Here is a 22,204-nt window from a genome sequence, read left to right on the forward strand (position 1 = left end):
GTATGTAATAGAAGCAAACCTCCATTGTATACAGTCACTTTAAAGAAACTTCTAAAGAAACAGAGATTACTGCATAATAGGTGCAAACAGAGCATAGATCTAGAGAGAGATGTTGAATGAAACATGGTTAGTTGTCAAGAGAACACTGTGTGATGTCTGTTATGACTACCATAGCAGAATATTGTCAGGTGATCTTTTACAGAACCTAAAGAAATTCTGGTCGTACATAAAGTTGGTGTCCAGACCCTAGCAAATGAGACAGGAAATGAGACTGAGGGTAGCAAAATAAAAGTTGAAATGCTTAACCCTGTTTTCAAATGTTCCTTTACAAAGGAAAACCCAGAAGAATTGCCCCAATTTAATCCTCATAACACTGAAAAGATTAATTAAATTAGTGTTAGTGTCACTGGTGTTGAAAAATGGCTGAAATCACTGAAATTGAACAAAGCTACATAGCCCAATGGAATCCCTGTCAGATTCTACACAGAAATTTGCAGCTGCGTTAGCCCCTCTTCTAACTATAGTTTATCATAGATCTGTTGAACAAAAGACTGTACCCAGTTCCTGGAAATAGGCACAGGTCACACCTGTCTGGAAGAAAGGTAGTAGAAGCGATCCACAAAATTATCATCCAATATTCTTGACATTAATTTGTTGTACAACCATAGAACATATTCTGAGCTGAAACATAACAAGGTATTTTGAGCAGAATGCCCCCCCTCAATGCCAATCAGCATGGATTTCAAAAATATCGATCATGTGAAACGCAACACACTCTTTCCTCACATGACATATTGAAATCTTTGGATCAAGTCAATCAAGTAGATGCTAAATTTCTTGATTTCCAAAAAACGTTTGACTCAGTACCACACCTACACTTATTGTCAAAAGTATGATCATACGGGATATCAAGTGAAATTTGTGACTGGATTGAGGATATATGAAGTGAAATTTGTGACTGGTTTGAGGTGACCTTTTGCTAGGGAGGACGCAACATGTTGTCTTGGATGGAGAGCCACTGTCAGGTGTAGAAGTAAGGGAAGTGTGCCCCAGACAAGTGTGTTGGGACCCTTGCTGTTCATGTTGCATATTAATGACCTAGCAGACAATATCAATAGTAACCTCAGACTTTTTGCACATGAGGCAGTCAGTTATAATGAAAGAAATTGCACAAATATTCAGTCAGATCTTAATAAGATTACAGATTGGTGCAAAGAATGGCAACTTTCTTTAAATGCTCAGAAATGTAAAACTGCGCATTTTACAAAATAAAGTATGTACGAGTATCCCATGACTACAATATCTATGAGTCACAGTTGGAATCGCCCAACTCTACAAATACCTGGGTGTAACACCTTACAGGGATACGAAATGGAATGATCACGTAGGTTCACTTGTGGGTAAAACAGGTGGTGGACTTCAGTTTATCAGTAGAATACTGGGGAAGTGCAGTCAATCTAAAAAGGAGACAAATTACTCATGGGACAAGTTCTAGAATATTGCTCAAGTGTGTGGGACCCATACCAGATAGGACTAACAGGGAATATTGAACATATGCAGAGAAGGGCAGCATGAATGTTTATATTTTTGTTTAATCTGTGGGAGAGTGTCACAGAGATACTGAAGGAACTGAACTGAAAGACTCTTGAAGACAGACATAAACTATCCTGAGAAAGTCTATTAACAAAGTTTCAAGAACCAGCTTTAAATAATTACTCTAGGAATATAGTACAACCCTCTACATATCACTCACATGGAAATCATGATGATAATATTAGAATAATTATGCACACACAGAGGCATTCAAATAATCATTCTTCCCACGTCCATATGAGAATGGAACAGAAAGAAACCCTAATAACTGATACAATTGAACGTACCCTCTGCCATGCACCTCATGGTGGTTTGTAGAGTATATATGTTGATGCAGAGGTAGATGGCAGTGGTGCCACTGGAGGTGATGGTGCTGCTGGAAGTGATGGTGCTGCTGGAGGTGATGGTGCTGCTGGAGGTGATGGTAGTGACAGTGCCACAGGAGATGGTGCCACTGGAGACAAAGGAGCTGTTGGAGGCAATGGTGTCACCAGAGGTGACTCTAGAAGCTGGATGGACAGGTGTCACTGCAGGTGATGGTGCCATTGGAGGTGATAGTGCCACAGGAAGGTACTGCAGGAGGAGGTGGAACTGCAGGAGCCAATGGTGCCATGGAGGTGCAGATCAATCTTGTGAGTCTGCTCTGGAAAGGGCTGGTGCTGCAAAAAGATGCCACTGGGGAAAAAGCGTAAAGAAATAAATAATGTGTGAGAATGGGTTAATGGCATCTTGGAAAGATGCTGTACCCAGAAGGTGGGGAAAGGCTGTGAGGTGGTGGGAGTGCCAAAGACTTTGAATATGTAGACAAGAATGAAGGACCAGAAAGTGCTGAGGAATGGTACAGAGGATGCCTCGGAATATTTAAGATATTGAAGAGAGGCATGGAGGAAGCTGCAGAATGTGTAATGTGCAGATGAGCAAGGAGAATGGGAAAAGGGAGATGAAATGTGGGCTACAGCACAAAATTGTCAGAATAAGCATTGAATGGATTCTGTAACTGGATATAGGAGAGTGTAGCAAGGTCTGCACCTGGGTTTGTGAACAGAATAATGCAATAGGTATGAAATCCAGAATAAAGAAGAAGAAACTGATGAGACAGAGAAGGCATTAAGAGCAGAATGTAAGAGTATTATGTGCTCAGGCATGTTGGGACCCTTGCTGGCATGTTATACATTAATGATCTGGTCAACAATATTAATAGTAGCCACAGACCTTTCACAGATGACACAGTTCTCTATAATGAAATACTGTCTGAAAAAATCTGAAAATCTGTGCAATACTGGTATTCAGTCAGATCTTGATAAAATTTCGAAGTTGCACAAAGATTGGTAACTTATTTAAATGTTCAGAAATGTGAAATTCTGCACTCCACAAAAATAAAAAATGTATTAAGCAATGACCACAATATCAGTGAGTCACAACTGGAATGCATAAACATATACAAATACTTGGGTGTAACAATTTGTAGAGATATGAAATGATCACATAGATTCACTCACAGGTAAAGCAGGTGGCAGAACTCAATTCTTTGGTAGGATCCTGGTAAAAAGCAATCAACTGACAAAGGAGACTGCTTACAAAATACACATGCTACTCATCATATGAGTGCAATATTGCCCAAGTTTATGGGACCCCTACCAAATATGACTAACAGAAATACTGAATTTGTATAAAGAAGGGCATCCAACATCGTAATAAACTTACTTCATTCATTGGAGAGCATCAAAAAGATGGAAAAATGTAAGCTGGCAGACGTTTGGCAACAGACACCTATAATACCATGGGAGACTACTTAAAAATTTTCAGTTTAAGCAAGGATTCTCACAATATACAACAGTCCTCAACATATAGTTCTCTTAGAGACATATTCAATTAATTCTTCTATGGGAATGGAATGGCAAGAAAGACTAATAAGAGGTAAAATGATAAGCACCACCAGTTATGCACCTGACAGTGGTCTGCAGACTAGAAATATAGGACTTCTTAGAACAGAGGAAACAATGTTATCCACTGTCATCATATTTACCAATACAAATCAAACCAAAAACCATACATTTTGAAGAGATCTTTAATGCAGTTTACCAATTAAACTACATATTTTTTGCGTCAGGCAAGTATAAATATAGAAACCACCAAACACAGCCCTTTAACTTTGGAAACACGTAAACTAACGTGACCACTACTCAGATTGCTTCTGTCAGTCAATCACTGTATACGACACATAATAATGTCATGCAAATGATTTTAGCTATACAGCAGAAAACTGAGAGTGTTTATTTCAGTATATATAGATGTTGCTGGCCATGTTTTGCTGTGGCTCAGTCTAGTCAAATAGAAAAGAAATATTTATGGGAACTGGACACACATCCTGATTTCATTTTCCCTCCAGTCTCTGTCCATCTCCTCCTCCCTCTTTCTTTGTCCACCTCTTCCTCCTTCCCCCTCTTCTGTCCATCACTTTGTGCCCCCTCTCTCCATCCATTTTCTTGCCCTTGTCTTCCCATCTCCTCCTGCTCCCTCTCTCTGTCCATCAGTTCATCCCCCTTTCTCTGTCCACATTCTCTACCCTACTTCTCTCTCTCTCCATCTCTTCTGTCCCCGCTCTCTATCCGTCTCCTCATTTCCCTCTATATGTCCATTTCCCTTTGTCCAGCTCCTCCTTCTTGCCTCTCTCTGACCTTGTGCCTTGTTTATTGTTATTGCAAATTCAGATTCTGTAGTAGCATTCTAACCATAAGCCAACAGATCATAAATACAACTTTCCTGTTTGCTAAAAACATTTCACTATAAAAACAGTGAAATCTCATTAGAAAACAGGAAAATACATATATATATATTAGAAATATGTGGCCTATATGTGTCCAAATATTTATCACACTAATATGTAAAAATCTGAAGTAAAACAAATACTAACAATCTTTGGCTTCCCTCTGACAACCATGCCTCCATCCTTGCTACCCTCCCTGTTTTCCTTTCCCTGTTGCTTCATAACCTGGGTTGTGAGTAACTGAATCTACTTTCCCTTCTTCCCTTTCTTTCCCCTCTCTCCTTCCTGATGAAGGAACATTTGTTCTGAAAGCTAGGAACATAAATTTTTGGTTCTGTTTTTTTGTGTATCTATCGGCTGTACTGAGCTGAGGTAAGTACTGGCCAGCCCCTCTACCCTTTGTTAGTATTTGTTTCACATCTTTATATGAGATTTTCCATTAATCATTTAAAATTTGAAGTAAATTGGTTGAGAGCTTCTTGAGATTTTTGGTAAGATTTCCTTTTTATCTGTTACATATTTATTTATATATTACATATATTCAAAAATAACTATACAGAAGTGCAAGTAAAGTTGTCAAGATTTCAAAGCAATTGTATGTTCACCCTTTTATCCACTACATATTTATCTGTATATTAAATACATAAAAATAGATATATAAAAACACGCATGCATTCAAATACAACACTGTATCAAAATTTCAAAACGAAGAACTTTCAGAGATATATGAGTATGAACAAATGAACATTTACATTTTTATTTACACAGAAGTAAATATCTGTTTGTCCAAAATCTTAACTGTCTGTTTTGAACAAATGAACATTTACTTCTAAATAAATCAAAATTTCATGTTCATTTGTTCATAATCTTAAATCTCAGAAATTTCTTCACTGATTCCTTTGAAATTTTGATACAGTTTTGCATTCAAATATGTGTGCATTTTTATATACCTACAGGAGTGTCATAAGGTAATTAAATATTTCTATTACATGTATTAAACAATTATTTATTATCTCTATGTACCATATGGAACCCCAGAAGGTATATAAAAAAATGTATATTTGAATGCAATCTTGCATCAAACTTTCAAAGCAATCGGTGAAGAACCTTCAGTGATATACAATTTTTGAACAAATGAACATTTACATTTTTATTTCTATGATTATTTTTACTTTTTATGAATGATGTTTTCGGTGATAGCCTGACCTGCAGTGTAGCTTGATTTCTAGTTTAAGTTGAAAGATGGTACGGTAATTTGATTCTGAGCTGCTGAAGCCAATGGGCATGATTCTATAAGAAGTCATGGTTAGACTCACCTGTTGCTGTCAGCCCATATTTCCGAATTATATCTGAGTTTTGAAAACTCTGCATTCTGCTAATCTACCATATTAATCAACCAATATGGATTAAATTCTTCCATCTGTCATACTAATGACTATGATTGTGTGACATCATGTATACTGTGCTGTGATTGGCTGATACAAGCAAATGGAGTAGACATGTTTCTAAATAGTTCAGTTGACAAAGGAAAATTTGGAGAAAAAATTTATGTAGCTGCAAATTTTTATATAGTGATAAGAGGAAGGGAGGGAGAGGGGAGGTGAGAGCAAGTGCACTCATAACTGGGGGGAAGGTGGGGCCATTCCCCCCCCCCCCCCCCCCCCCAATAGCTCTCAGGGAAAAGAAAAAAAGTAGTGCAGTTAGGTGTTTTCTTTCAAGAAAATGATTTAAATGTCGGTATTGTGTATGTTTTTAACAGGGTAGAAACCGAAACTTTTCTTATGGCTACTTGCAAGTCACCATTCATCTTCCAAAATATTAAAAATATCCCATACCCCCAACTCTAGAGCCCCCCCCCCTCCTCCACCTCCTACCATGTGGTTGCCTTGGGGGGGGGAGGGGGGGGAGTGAATAGATAACATACTAAAAATCCTGACCAGTGGGGTGTGAGAGCGTGGGCCTTGGGAGGGGATTGTGGGGGGGAAGGAGAGGTTGGGGGGGGTAGGGGGCGGGTGAGGCATAGGGGAATTTAAAAGTCAATTTTTTTCCAATTATCTCAAAACTGCCACTTTTGGTGAAAATGTTTTCCAGTACAAAGTAATCTATAAGAGGCGGTCAAATGAAAACAAGACATATGGAAAGAGAGCACTGCCTTCACGGGAAAATGTGTGCAGTTGCCTATGGTACCATGATTTTCCCCAAGCATGTACCTCTTCACCTAAAGTAAATCAATGGCGAAGACATTCTTGGCTTCAAGGCTCCAAAAATATGGAAATCATGTGGAGAGAGATCAGGACCATATGGAGGATGCGTAAGGGGTTCCCAGCAAAACTTTTGCATTGTAGTCAAAACAGCTTTGGCAATATGTGGGTGCAACATAATGATGCTGTCCAGCAATGTTCTCAGGGCATTTGGGCTTGATGGTGCACTTCAGTTTTGCAAAGTATGCATGTGAACCGTCATGGTGATTATTTTTGAAGTAACAAACAGTTTACTTACTTCTTTTCCCTCTGTCTCATTTTCATTCGACTTCCCCTTATACATTAAATTTCCTACAAAAAAGATCCTCTTCTTTATTTCTCTAGAACTATTAGTTTCCACATAGCAGGGGATGGAAATATCACAGATTGTTATTAAAAGCAGTGTTTTAGTGGTATAAAATTGATGTATATTGTTGAATCAAGTGGATTAAGAACTAATGTTAAATGTGTGTACAACATGGAAGTGCAGTAGAGGGTTATTAGGGGATAAATTGTGTTCTGGGGTGTAACAGGGTGGAAAGGCAAGGATGGAGGTAAGAGGCATGAGGGAAGGTATATGGGAACAGATTATGAATAGCGGTATATGGAATAAACTGGCCCCACTATTATCTGCACATACATATATTTCGACAATTATCAGGCACGTGCACACAGTACAAGGTATATGAACAGACTGAATTAATATGGCAGCTCAGATGAGCAACCTGAGTCCCAGAGATTAATGTTGTCTATGGTTGATATCACCTATTGACGCCACACAGCCCCCCCCCCCCCCCCCAACCCACAGTACGGAGTACCACAGGTGAGTCTTGATGGAAGACCATGTGGGCATTGATGCTGTTGGTGGTCATACGAGCTGGTAGATGCACGACCGGGACCTCCACCTCGACCAGGTCGGGGTGTGGAGGCAGAGTGACAGGAGGCAGGTCCACCTCGAAGTCGTTGACCCAGTGAGGATGGACGATGCAGCAGCCAGCCCGAGAGCAGGCGGGTTGAACGGCAGATGGCGGGGTGTAGGTGTGGCAAGCCTGGATGCTAATCCAACCATCCAGCAAGATGAAGACATGAACTGTCATCGAGTCACACTCATGAGGGAGAGTGAGGCTATGCACAACACTGATGTTTAACTGGTCATTGGGTGGGGGGGGCACGGTGTCTGTGAGTAGAATGAGAACTCGGTCATCGAGAGTGACGATTGAAATGTCTTCCATGAGGTGTGGGGGTACGTTGCATAGCAGGGTGACTGTGGGAGAGGGTGTCTCCATAAGCAATGAGGTAGCAGCGAAACCCGCGAACGGGGTGGAGGGTGATGTGTCTGAGAAACCTGTGAAAGGTTACAGGGAGGTGTCTGGTGAACAAAACAGCATGGTGACCTGAGGAGAAACATTGTCAGTCTCCATGGCAGGAGGGAGACTGGTGGGAAAGTCATTAGGAAAATCAGATTGAGCCAGCAGACGAATGTCGCAGTCCACAAATGCTGGTTTGAGTTGGACTAATGAAACAGCTTGCAGACTGTCTTTGACAATGATGTCAAAAGTTGTATCACCCTGCTGGAGGACATCAAAGGGGCCGGGATAAGGTGGTTGCAGAGGTTGTTGGACCGAATGATCTCTCAGCGTTACGTGGGAGCAAGTGTTGAGAGTGGTTGGCATGTAAGTGTCCGGTGGGTAGTGGCTGAGTGGCTGATAGGTGGGTGCAGGCGTGCCTGTTTGAAGTGGATGCACATGCGACTTATGAAATCCGGGGAGGGAGGGGAAGTCTTCAGGTACTTCAGACTGAGTTAGTTTCCCTGGCAGGACAGGGTTCTCCCCGAATTCTAAAATATTTCACTGTAAGTCAGGCTTGAAAGTTGAACAAAGGCCAAGCAGTACCCAAGTGCTTCGGACAAGAGGCAGTTGTAGCATCTAAGTGCTGTTTTTAGAGCGTGGTGCCACCGTTCCACTAACCCATTGCTTTGTGGGTGGTAGGCTGTGGTGTGAATTTTCTTTATGCCACAGATGTTACATAAAATGGTGAACAGGCAAGACTCAAACTGCTGACCCTGGTTGGTGGTGATGGTGGTCAGACATCCAAACCTAGCAATCCATGAGGAGATAAAAACCCTTGGCCATGGTCTCAGCAATAATGTTACATAAGGGGACTGCCTCTACCCAGTGGGACATGTGGTCAATAGTGGATAGAATGTATCTGTGGCCCTCCGACGGTGGAAGAGGACTGATAAGATCGATATGTACATGACAAAATCGCCCTGGAGGGATGTCGAACTTGCCCAGTCGTGGGGTGGCGGCGTGGAGGCTGATTTTGTTGCACTGGCAGGGGATGCAGCTGCACGCCCAGGTCTGACAGTCACATTTTATATTTTTCCAAATGAAACGCTCGGAGACGAGCCATGTAGTGGCATGGACGCCAATGTGAGCATGGTTATGTAGAGCGTTGAAGGCCTGCCAGCACAGGGGTGGTGGGAGTAACAGGCGTAAGGTACCAGTAGAAGAGTTGCATCACACCTCATCCACAATGCTGGGGAATTTAGCTTTAGTAAACACAAGGGATGTTTGAGGGTCCATGAGGAGAGCTTGAGATTCCTCGTTGGAGGCTTGTAGGGCAGCCAGGTTGGATAAGTCAATGATGCGTGAAATAGTATTGATCCCCAAAAAAAAATCTGCGGCAATGTTGTCCATGCCTTTGATGTAGCGAACGTTGGTTGTGAAATGGGAGACTAAATCAAAGTGACGGAAACACTGAGGGGTTGGGTCCTCAGGAGGGTTGCAGAAAGTATCTGCGAGTGACTTGTGATCCGTGAGGTAGAAGAATGAGCAACCCTCCATGTTGGGGCAGAAGTGTTTGACAGCCTCATAGACCACAAGGAGTTCTGTATCGAAAGCGGAGTATTTCTTCTGTGCTGTTGATAGTTTTTTTAGAGAAGAAATGAAGAGGGCAAACCATGTCTGACTTGCATTGCTGTAGTGCCACTCCCACTGCAATGTCACTGGCGTCCGTAGTGATGAACAACTCGGCCGAGGGTCGGGGTGGGCGAGTGTCACGGCATGAGCTAAAGAAGTCTTTAATGCATTGAAAGCCTCCAGCGTAGGTGCAGTCCAGTGAACTGGTTTGATTACTTTAGTCTGTTTACCCAACAGTGGGTTTGTCAGCGGAGTCTGCACAGCAGCAGCAGACGGCAGTGAAGTGATGGCATGCACACGAGATTTGGGAGGCTGTATTCTGTCGGTGGAGATGGTGTAACCCAAGAAAGTGATGGAAGGCTGACGCAACTGGAATTTTTCTTTGTTGACTTCGACACTGTTTGAGTTCAAGGTCTGGAGGACCATGGATAAATGATTTTCATGTTTCTCAGCTGACTTGCTGAAAATGAGTATGTCACCCAGATATGCAAAGCAAAACTCGAACTGTCATAAGATGGAGTCAACAAACCCTGCCACGTTTGCGCCACATGATTTAGGCCGAATGGCATGAAGTTGTATTGGAACAAACCAAGCGGTGTGACAATAGCTGTTTTAGGGATGTCATCTGGCACTACGGGAATCTGGTGGTAGGCAAGTTTACAGTCAATAACACTGAAGATTGTAGCACCCGATAACATTTGAGTGAAATCATTTATGATAGGCGCGGGGTAATTGTCCATGACAGTATGAGCGTTTAAACGTCTGTAGTCGCCACACATTCGAAAAGAACCGTCATTTTTGAGGACGGGGTGGATTGGTGAAGACCAGTTGCTGTCTGATGGCTGCAAGGTACCTGCCTCCAAAAGTTCGTTAATTTGCTGCTGGGCTGCACGCAACTTAAAAGGGTTGAGGCATCTAATCTTGTGCCTAATAGGGGGGCTGGCAGTGGTAACTATCTGGTGTGTCATTCCATCAGTGACGAAGAAACTGAGAACTGCACATGAGACAGATCAATGTTCTGACGTGAAGTGTTTGGACGGTTAGGGTGCAACGAGGCATAGCCATTAGTGCAAGTGGGAAAAGGCAGCACGAAAGTCACATTTTTAGTACATGAGCATGGTGTGCACTTGTTTGGAGAGTGTGGCTGAGCGCGCAGTGCAGAACAGGTCAGAATGCGCAGTGACTGTCTGCAACCTTGCACTTGGTACCCAGTGAGGGAGTGGTGTTGGCACCGCATGTGGAACAGCGATGGTCACCGAGTCACATGGCTGGCACGTGAGAGAGGGGGAATGTTCATCAACACGCGGGGCGGCTACCCGCATGGTGGATGTGGTCGTATCTTGCATGTGACTGTTGCGATGCGGAGTCGACCGGATGTGAATCAGCACACGCAATTAATGTTTTTCAACTAACCTGATGAGTGTCCGAGCTGCTGTCTGCTGGAGAAACACGATTAGGTGGTGGGACTGTGGACTGCAGTTTCAGCAGAGAGGTACGAGCCACAACAAGCTTGTTGTAAGTGTGTGCTATTTGTTGTTTCAGCTCATCGTTTTCCTGGCGGAGTTGTGCTGCCAAGTCGTATTCTGACAGTAGGTTAGTGATGCAGGTCACAATGTCACCTGCAAAGGCCGAGCACTCGCATACCAACTCACATGTTACGAGAGAAACAGAACGTAGAACATAAGTGCAGAAGCACAGTATCTGAGTGTTAGTGGGATGGTATAGCATTGAGCCCTGAACTACGTTCAGAGAGAGTTTGTAATGGGACAAAAAATCCATACCAAAAATTGGTTCATTGATGTCGGCAATGTAGAAAGTCCATGGAAAACACAGAGAAGGAGATAGATGCACTGTAACTTTGACAGAACCTGAGGTTTGTAACATTGATGCATTGACAGCTCATAGAAGAGACTTCATTGGTGAAAAGATGGGCGAAGCCATCGATGTAAGTATGATAGACACATCAGCACCAGTGCCGACTAGGAAAACAAGCCATGACGAAATGTCAGTCACGTACAAACGACAGCTTGGCCGGGCAGACGAGAGGATGGAGTGCAATGTATGAGGACATTTGTGAAGTTCCCTGCAGGACTTGGCATCTTTTAGGTCCTGCAGTTTGCGTTTGGGTGCTGGCAAGGTAATCGGCACTGCTTGGCATTATCACCAAAAATCTTGTGGTACCATCAGTATGGATGAGCCGGATGTGGTGGTGGTGGTGGTGGTGGTGGTGGTGGTGGTGGTGGTGGTGGTGACTGCAGCAGTGGAGGAGGCTTGTCCTTGTTGATTTGTTCCGGAATGTATACCGGCACTTATGGTGTGTGGGCAATCCTGGAGTGCTTGGATGGTGGAGGGAGCAAGCCGATACTGCAAGGTGATTTAGAAGGCATGGAGGCAGAGTGAGCCCTGCCTCTGCCAGCAGACGGCCAGTAAGCAGGAGCAGTTGTGCCAACTAGCGGTGAGTGGTGATCTGGTTGGTGTTGTCGTAGCAACAAATACAGTTGGTCTGCAATGCAGAGACAAGAGCCAGTTGACTCAAAGAAGTGCAGTAGCAGGAGAATCTGTAGGTCAGTAGGCAATTTGGCAGACCACACCGCCCACAGAGTGACATCTGGAGTGGTATGCTCACTCACAAGTAACCGAAGGCAGCGCCAGAGTTGTGATGGAGTTCAGTCCTCCAGATGTTACTCATACAAGATCTTGATGATTAATTCTTGTGGTGAGCAGGCGAGTTGTTCCATGATCGTTTTCTTTGTGAACTCGTACTTCAGCAGAGGCAGTAGTGAGCGGAGTAGTTTGCAAATTAAGTCCGAGTGATCATGGAGGTGCATGACGAGACACAGGAATTTAGAGTTGTCGTCAGACACATGATGCAACTCGAAAAGATGCTCGACAAGCACAAACCATGATACGGGGTTGTCTTCATATAAAGGTGGCAGCTATGGCAGATGACCTCTGGGAGAGGATGAAGGCAGCTTCAGTGTCCCTTGGAAAACCAGCTGGTCTGTGGCAGAAGAGGCCATACAGCAGGCCAGCACAGTAGGTGTGGGAGTGTTATGGTAAGAACGTCCATAGCAACGAGGGTTTGCATTGCCTTTGATGTGTCGCGTAAACATGATGCAGCTGGCACAGTCACTACCATGGGAGCAAGTGGTTGCGCAATACATGTAGGGGTCCCATAAACTGGACTGTAGGTTACAGGTACTGATTTGAATTTGCCCACCTCAGAAATAACGTAGCTATTGTTGCGGCCCGTTGAGAGTCAAAGTGCATGTGCGAATGTAGATCGCTTTGAATATTATAAGATCAATCGGAGAGTACACAGTTCTGAATGTTATCCACTTCACACTTCACATGTTGGCAAGCACAGTCCAGTGACACATTGTTTGAGTTAACAGTGTAGCACTTGACTGTTGTAGAACAACGAAGTTTGAGGTTAATGTGGTTGGATATCGTGAGTCACTGTGGAGTAATGGAGAGCCAGCTGTTGGCAAAGGATTGAAGGGGTCTGGCGGTCATAGTTGGGCTTCCAGATCTTCGAACAAAGCGCTGGGTGAGGTGGCCATGGTGGCGTGTGGATAACCTGTTGATTTACAAGACCCGGTGCGGAAGTCGCAGAAGACGTAGAAACTTCGGGGTCACCAGTATGGAAACAGGATATGAATAGTGGTATACAGAATGAACTGTCCCCACTAATATCCGCACATACATGCATTTCAACAATTATCATACATGTGCAAATAGTACAAGGTTTAAGAACAGACTGAATTAACATGGCAGCTCATATTAGCGACGTGAGTCCCAAAGATTAATGTTGTCTATGGTCAATTTGACCTATCGACACAAAAGGTAGTTCACCAGATTGTGGTCATGCAGTTCCTCCCTTCACATGTCCAAAAAATGAAGAGCAAGCAGGTAATTTCCCATTCTCTCTGCCACACTAGCACACAAAAAGCAACTACTGAACCTTCCACAGTTTGCCTTATGAATCACTGGCAATGCAGTGTGTAGCCATGCCTGGGGGTGTTTATTTTCCACAGAATGCATTGACATTACATGGAATACAGTTATGAATTACTAATAATACTAACACAGGAAACTAATATGAACAGAATCTATGTAATGCAGGCTGTTATACAACACTAGAGGGAAACTGATTCTTAGTCATCCTGTATGGCAGTTGTAGCCTTCTTAGTGGAAAGATAACTTCCTCCACCACAAGTGCTGCTCAGTTTTCAGTTTACAGACAGACTATACCACCCCAGCATTTCCTATCCAGTTCTTTCATGTGAGCAGACAAAATAACTGAGCCCGTGTTTATATAATGGAGTTATTTTCAGTTTACTAAGTGAGTATTTATTTGCAGTTGCTACATGAGCAACTATGTAAAAAAGCTCAACTTCTGGAGCTGTCAATGGTCTACCACGCTGAAGAAACTGCTCCAAGTGTAACATGCTTTCAATATGTAGTCAACAATGTCTATTTCATTGTCTCCACTATCAATGGCTGGCATATGTTTTGCATCTCAAGAGTATTAAATACATCCCCCAGCTTCAGGTCTCCCAACATCTGAGGAGGCCCAGAGGCTTAAATTGGCTACCTCTGTAACAGAAGTAGGTTACCTAGGTGTTATGGAACTTAAGATATTTCAACAAAAGCTGAGGAATGCTTTGCAGCAGATTAGTGTTCTAGATTGAAATGTTATCAGTCCCATTCCATCAGACCTATTTATACCCACCTTAGAAGATATACTGTAGATGCATGGTAAGGGGCTCCACTCATTGCAGCCCACTCTACAAGTGCCAGTAACTAAAGAATGGAAGTGATTTATGAAGTCTACCAGTAACACAGTTAATGGTGAGAGAAGTGCAGTAACTTTCTGGTCATTCACTAATTCACTACCAAGTGACTGCAACACTGTTACATGGCTTCACAATATGCTGTCAATGGCAAAAAGCTGCAGTACGCCACATTTACCAATCCAGTCCCTTTCCCACCAACACTACATAGGTCACTGGCAATGTCACACATACAAATTAAGCACTTCTCACCCACTGTTTATAGGAACATATTATACATAAAAGCTCAGTTAACAACTACTTCATAAACTGAAAATAACTCCACTATGTAAACACTAGCTCACTAAATTTATTTTCTCTATTTACAAAAGAGAAATTGACATGAAATGCTGGGAAGTGTAGTCTGTCTGTAAACTGAAAAGCAAGCAGCACTTAAGAATCAATCTCTCCTGTAGCAGTGTAGAACAGGTTGCAGATATTAATGTAGAATCTGTCCACATACTTTCCTTGCATATGTATTCGATGTAATGTTAACACACTTTGTGGAAAATAAACGCTCCTGGACATTTCCACTCATGAATTGCCAGTGATTCATGCAGCACACTGTGGAAGTGTCAGCACAGCTTTGTGAAATACCTGTAGTTGGTTTCTGTGTTGTAGTGATCTACCTTTCCTCAGGCTTCTAACCACCACCCCTGCCTTTCCAGCCTGTTGTACCACCAGAACACAATGCATCCATTAACACACTTCTACTGCAGGTAGATGTGGTACACACATTTAATATTTGTTTTTAACCCACTTCATTTAATAATAAATATCAATTTTATACCATTAAAAAACAATTTTTTTATACGCTATGATTTTTCCATCCTCTGCAACGTGGAAGTTAGTAGTCCTAGAGAAAAAAATGAATATGACCTTTTTTGGAGGAGATTTAATGTAGTTTAATTTTATACTGAGAGGTATTTTCACTAGATGTCATAGTTTTTAAGATAAAAATGTAAAAAAAATGATCTTTACACATACACACACAGCCCCTCGTCCCTCCCACCCCACCCAGACCCAATATGTCACAAATTTTAGTATGCTGCTGTTCATTACGCTAACTCTCCTCCTCCTTCAACCACTGTACAAAAACTTGTGACTACATGAATGTTTCCCCACAGTCAACATTATTATTTTTTTTTTTTTTTTTTTGTCTGAGCTGACAGCTGAAGTGTATTATTTATATTTGCATGTATGAAAATATGTACTTTAATTGATGAGGTGCATTAAAGATCTCTCAAAATGCACCAGTTTCTGTACAGTTTGCTGTGTTAAACTGTCAGAAAATGTGATATCAGTGAATAAAACTTTTACTGGAATTAAGTTCATTTTCGTCTGACATCACATCTAGGGATGAACAATCATTTTTCTCAGCTTCAATATAAAGGTTGAAATCTGATTTCAGCATTAAAAATGTATCTGGTATACATATTAGTAATCTGGTATTGCCTTATGTTTATGACATTTTTGTATGAAAATGGGGAAAATACCAAATTTCATGTCATTTTGTGAAAATAGTTGATTTTGTGTTATATTTCCTTTTATCATTAACCTGAAATTTTCATGTAAAGGCACAAGAAATATCAATAATCAAAGTAATGAACTACATAAAAAGGATGGATAAATTTTATTATCTGCCAGCACATCATTCAGATACAGAATATAATGGAAACTCTACTGGGTGGAGAGTGCAGATGTTCAAGTAAACATTCCCTTAATCAAAGATATCTGATATTTTTTTATCATGTACATAACCACTGGTATCATTAGTGACATGATCTTATCCTACTGTATTCCATAAGTAATGGAGCCCCCACCGTCTGTTAATTATAACTATATTTTCTTAAAATTCTCATCATTGTATTTAGATGTGGCTAGAGGCATACCACATTTTTAGCAGTCATGTGATGATAGTCCAAATACTACATCTCATTATTTTCTTGTGTTTCAGATGGTAGATGAGGATGAAGAAGAAGCTAATGAAGCACTGGATATGTCATGGCCAAACACAGCACGTAAACGGGTCACTTACCTACTTGTGGCACCCATTGTCTTCCCTCTATGGGTCACCTTGCCTGATGCACGAACTCCAAGAGGTAAGATACACAAAATCTACTTTACACAGGATCATAAACAGTCTTTCTTTGTTCTTTGGTTGAATTCTTCAAAGATGACTGGATAGTTCTAATTTTTTATTCTTTATCCTGCATTAATATTAACTTGAAACATGCAAAATGTTGGAAACTGATGGATGTTAACCTTATTACTTTATGTATGACATTCTATAATGTTCAGAAATGTTTCATAACATCAGCCATTAAGTGACACTACAGCTCAATTCTGAAGCAGTAATCGTAGATGCTGAAAAGTTTAGTTTCACCCATATACTAATCTGAGGAATTTTATGGCATTTAGGATTCTTAAACACACATAACATCACTTTTATTACACTTTTTTGTGGTGCTCTGATGCTGTTAGCTGTCAAATTGCTTTCCTTTCTTTGGAAAAAAAAGTGAAGCACCTAGAAGGGGAGGAGGAAATGAAATGAAACTTCATTGGTTGGGAAGTATGTGATGTTATTTCAGTGACAAAAAAGCTGGGTCGAATGTACAAAGAACTTGGCAGTATGTGCCTGCTTATCAGTATGACTTAACCTCCTCTGTCCTGGATGTGAGCATTTATTCATTCCTGGATACTGGCACCAAGAGGGAGTTAATGTCCAAGCTGGTCTGACACATTCTATGAGGGACAGATCTATGGATTGTGCTGGCCATGGGAGCACCTTAACATCAAGCAGACACTTCTGAAACATGTGCCATATGTTGATGGTAATTGTCCTGTTGAAAAATGGCATCATGACAATGTTGCACAAGAGGTAACACACGAGATTACAGGATGTCCACAATGTGCTGTTGTACCATCATAATTCCCTCAGTCACTACCACCTGTGACCTGAAGTCATATCTGATGGGCCCCCACACAGTGAATGCAGGAGTTACACCACCATGTGACCCTGAAACATTGAAACAGTGAAAATTCTTCCCAGTTTGCCATCATATTGGCATATGATGGTCATCTGAGCTAATGTAGAACCATTATTCATTATTGAACTCACTGTTACGCCATTCATCAGCAGTACATGCTGCCCAGTCATGGCACCACTATAAATGCAGCTAATGTGTTAATGATAGCCTACATGTGGGACAGTGATTCGCTTGTCCAGCTGCTGCTTGTCTTTGACCAAAGCTGCAGGATGACACAGAATGTTGCAAGGAGTCCATTACTTATTCTTGGATGTCAGGTGCAGGTGTGTAGAGGTTGAAGTGTGTTTAGTGCACAGTCATTGTGGTTGTCAGATGAGTTCAACCAGAGCCTGGATGATGAGTAGGCCTGCCCTCACATTCCCATGCAGTCCAACATTGAGGCACTATCACACATGAAGCTTGATATAGCACAATTCAACCAGTCAGCCAAGTGGCAGCCCACAGTGAGGCCCATTTCAAACACTGGCAGGTGCAGATAACACTTTCTAACTAGAGTACACAGCATCCTCATGTTCTTCACAGTGACCACTCCACTGGTTGAAACCTGAAATTAAGAGAAGTGAGATTCTTGGGGAAAATTTAAGTGTGTATCTAAAGGATAGACAAATGGGAAATAGAGATAGTGTATTTGTTGTAGTAGACAAAAAACTCAGATCCACAGATATAGAAATTAAAGCTGCACATGAGATTGTTTTGTTGAGAATTAGTATAAGGGGGGGGGGGGGCATAAAATGATAATTGGATCCTTGTATTACCCACTAGACTCATATCTTGATGTAACTGAAAACTTTAGAGAAACCTCATTTTACTTGTACATAAGTTCCCCAGTCATACTGTAGTTATCGGTGGGGACTTAAATCATCCAATATTAAATGGGAAAACTACAATTTTGTTAGTGGTGAGCATGCTAAGACATATTGTGAAACTTTGTTAATGCCTTCTCTAAAAACTACCCAGAAGAAGTAGTTAGTAATGTCACTCATGGTGGAAATATATTATATCTAATGGCAACAAACACATCTGAACTCTTTGAGGGTGTCCATTTCAAAATTGGTATCAGTAACCATGACACAGGTGTGGCAACAGTGATTACCAAAGTAAAAAGGACAACTAAAACAAGCAGGAAGGTATATATGTTCAGTTAACTAGATAAAAATCAGTAGTTTCATATCTCAAAGTGGAACTTGAAACTTTCAGCACAGATCAAGGACATGTAGTGGAACTCTGATTCAAGTTTAAAAGAATAGTAGACCATGCACTGGATAGATAAGTATTGGACTGAATGGTCCATAATGGCAGGAAACCTCCATGGCATACAGTCACTGTAAAGAAACTTTTAAAGAAACAAAGATTACTGCATAACAGGCATAAAACAAAGTGTATGGCTATAGATAGAGAGATGCTGAATGAAATCCATTTGGCTATCAAGAGAGCAATGCATGGTGCCTTCAATGACTACCACAGCAGAATATTATCAAGAGATCTTTCACAGAACCCAAAGAAATTCTGGTCATATCAAAAGGCTGTTGACTGAACTTTGAGGTAGCAAAGCAAAAGCTGAAATGATAAACTCCATTTTCAAATGTTCCTTTATAAAGGAAAACTGACAAGAACTGCCACAAATTAATCCTTGTACTGCTGAAAAGATGAATGAAATTAGTATTAGTGACAGTGGTGTTGAGAAACAGCTGAAATCATTAAAACTGAACAAAAGCTCCAGGCCCTGATATAACCACTGTCAGATTCTATACCAATTTTGCAGCTGAGTTAGCTCCTCTTCTAACTAAAATCTATCACAGATCCCCCAAATATAAAACCATCACCAGTTCTTCGGAAAAGGCACAGGTCACACCTGCCTACAAGAAGGGTAGTAGAATGATCCACAAAATTACCATCCAATATTCTTGACAGCAAATTGTTGTAGAATCTTAGAACATATTCTGACCTCAAACATAATGAATAGAATGACCTCCTCAGTGCCACCATGTAAAACCCAACTCTCACTTTTCTCACATGACATACTCAACACTTTGGGTTGAGCCAATCAGGTACGTGCATTATTTCTTGATTTCTGAGAAGCATCTGACTCACTACCACAGCTACACTTATTGTCAAAAGTATGATCGTATGGGGTATCAAGTGAAACTTGTGACTGAGGACGTTTTGGTAGGGAGGTCACAACATGTTATCTTGCATGGAGAGTCATCATCAGATGTAGAAGTAACTTTGCGTGTGCCCCAGGGAAGTGTGTTGGGACCCTTACTGTCCATGTTGTATGTTAATGACCTTGCAGGCAATATTAATAGTAAAATCAGGATTTTTGCAGATGATGCAGTTAACTATAATGAAGTTCTATCTGAGAGAAGGTGCATGAATATTCAGCCAGATCTTGATAAGACTTCAATGTAACACAGAGATTGGAAACTTGCTCTGCATGTTAAGAAATGTAAAATTTTGCACTTCACAAAAAGAAAAATGTAGTTTCCTATGACTATAATACCCATGCTGCAATCAACCAACTCATGCAAATACCTGGGTGTAACACTTTCTAGGGATATGAAATGGAATGATCACATAGGTTCACTCATGGTAAGGCAGGTAGTAGACTTTGGTGTATTGCTAAAATACTGGCAAAGTGCAATCAGTCTACAAAAGAGATTGCTTACAAACCACTTGTGCAACTGGTTCTAGAATACTGCTCAAGTGTGTGGGATCCATACCAGATAGGACTAACAGGGGATATTGAACGTATACAGAGAAGGGCAGAATGAATTACCACATTTTTGTTTAATCTGTGGGAGAATACCACAGAAATAATGAAGGAACTGAACTGGCAGACTCTTATGCATTCAAACAATCCTTCTTGTGCTCTATCTTGAATAGAACAGAAAGAAACCCCAATAACTGGTAGAATGGGATGTTCCCTCTGCCATGCTCCTCACTGTGGTTTGCAGAGTATAGAGATAGATGCAGATGTAAAAGTAGATTTGTCACTGTCCATGTTTCTTATATATGCCCTACCAGACCAGGTAACAGCTCTAAACACAAAACAGCACTAATTCAATCTGGTGGCCATTCTACCTGTCACAGAGAACTCTAATCATCTACTTGCCAACCAATAGCGTGCGTGGGTGTGTATGTGTGTGTATGAAGTTCATTGACATCCAACCATTTCTTGTTGGTGGTTCACTTTTCTGTCAGGCTGTGTAATATCATTCCTTAGGCAATTCTTTTTGTAATCAGAGAATTCATTACCCTACTCCATTGGCATTGATAAGATTTCAACGTGGTGCAGAGATTGGCAGTTTGCTCTAAATGTTCAGAAATGTAAAATTTTGCACTTCACGAAATGAAAACAACTTAGTATCCTTGACTGTAATACCAGTGAGTCACTATTGCAATTGTCCAACTCATATAAATACCTGGGTGTAACACTTTGTAGGGATATGAAATGGAATATATTAACAATCCAGCAGTCAGATGTGTGAAGTGAAATAAAATGATTGTATGGCACTGATGGTCAGGAGTCTCCATCTGGGGAAGCTCAGCTGCTGAGTTGCAAATCTTTTCAATTGATGCCACATTGGGCAACTTGTGTGTCAATGATGATGAGGACAACACTACCCCAGTCTCTGAGCAGAGAAAATCTCCGACCCAGCCAGAAATCGAGCCCAGGTCCTCTGCATGGCAGTCAGATGCACTGACCACTCAGCTAAGGGGCAGACAGGATCCTTGAGTATTTCATTGTACTGACAAATGGAGCCTAGACACAGTGACAACATCATGGATCTCAAACATCATTGTAGGCTAAGCCATCAATATTCCAATAAACCATTTTCCTAGTTAGTGTTCACATATGGTTGCACTGCAAGATTTATATTTGTTCAGCTATGTTTTATTCACTGTGGGTGCACTAATTTAAAAAAGTTTTTCAAGTACACAAAATAGGACAAATTTCTCAAGACCATACTGAAATAGCTATGCAGTGCATTAATCTTGTGCCCCATACTTGCTGAATGAATAGAAGTCTTATTCTAAGTGAGACTGATGGCCCAACAATTAAGATACTGGATTCGTATCACAATCAAAACAGTTTTAAATTTCCAGTTGGCCACTCTAATTTAAGTTTCCTTAAATCACATCAGATGACTGACAGAACTTTCCCTATCTTTAAGACTGATAGCCTTTATTTCACTTTCTCTTACATGTAGTGTTTTTTTCAGATATCTCGTTTTTTTAATATATCTAAATATATCAGCAGAGAAAGTCATGTCAAGTCATGATGAAATAGTGTCCTGTGATGGCTAGCAAATCTACAAACATAGTTGTTCATTTAGGCTACTTCTATAAGAGTCATGTGAACTGACAATAGTCTGAGCAAGCTACCAAAATGATCTCTTTAAGACCTTAGCACAAAATGTAATATATCACACAGGCACAAGAAGTAACCCTTTGGACTACGAAGAGCTGGAGGCATGATGTAGCTTTTCAAACAAGCCACAGAATTGCTTGCTTTGATCTGATGTCACATTGAAATGAAATAAATATCATGTATGAATATGTCCTACACTTGTAAACATATTGCTTCTCAGACTGTTAGTGATACTGCACATGCATCATCTCATGAAATCAATTGGGTTAGTGGTGTTCACCACTACACAAGGTGGCCCAGAGACCACTTTCAGATCCTACAGCAAATCTTTACGAAGAATCACACACGCTCTATGCTCAAAGTGTATGTTGGTAACACATGTTATGAGCAGTCAAGAGAAGGTATAATGGTGGAACACTTGATTTG

General features: G+C 41.2%; 1 protein-coding gene across 1 annotated transcript in view; it reads left to right on the forward strand.

Annotated features, from left to right (window-relative positions):
* Positions 1-22,204, forward strand: part of LOC124613640 (sodium/potassium/calcium exchanger Nckx30C) — a 1,525,550-nt gene that overhangs the window by 1,420,610 nt on the left and 82,736 nt on the right. Inside the window, exon 8 of the mRNA XM_047142355.1 lies at positions 16,314-16,458. Coding sequence (XP_046998311.1) covers positions 16,314-16,458 — 145 coding nt within the window. The remainder of the gene's footprint in view (positions 1-16,313; positions 16,459-22,204) is intronic.

Source organism: Schistocerca americana, chromosome 4 (genome assembly GCF_021461395.2).
Source record: "Schistocerca americana isolate TAMUIC-IGC-003095 chromosome 4, iqSchAmer2.1, whole genome shotgun sequence".
Lineage (NCBI taxonomy): Eukaryota > Metazoa > Arthropoda > Insecta > Orthoptera > Acrididae > Schistocerca > Schistocerca americana.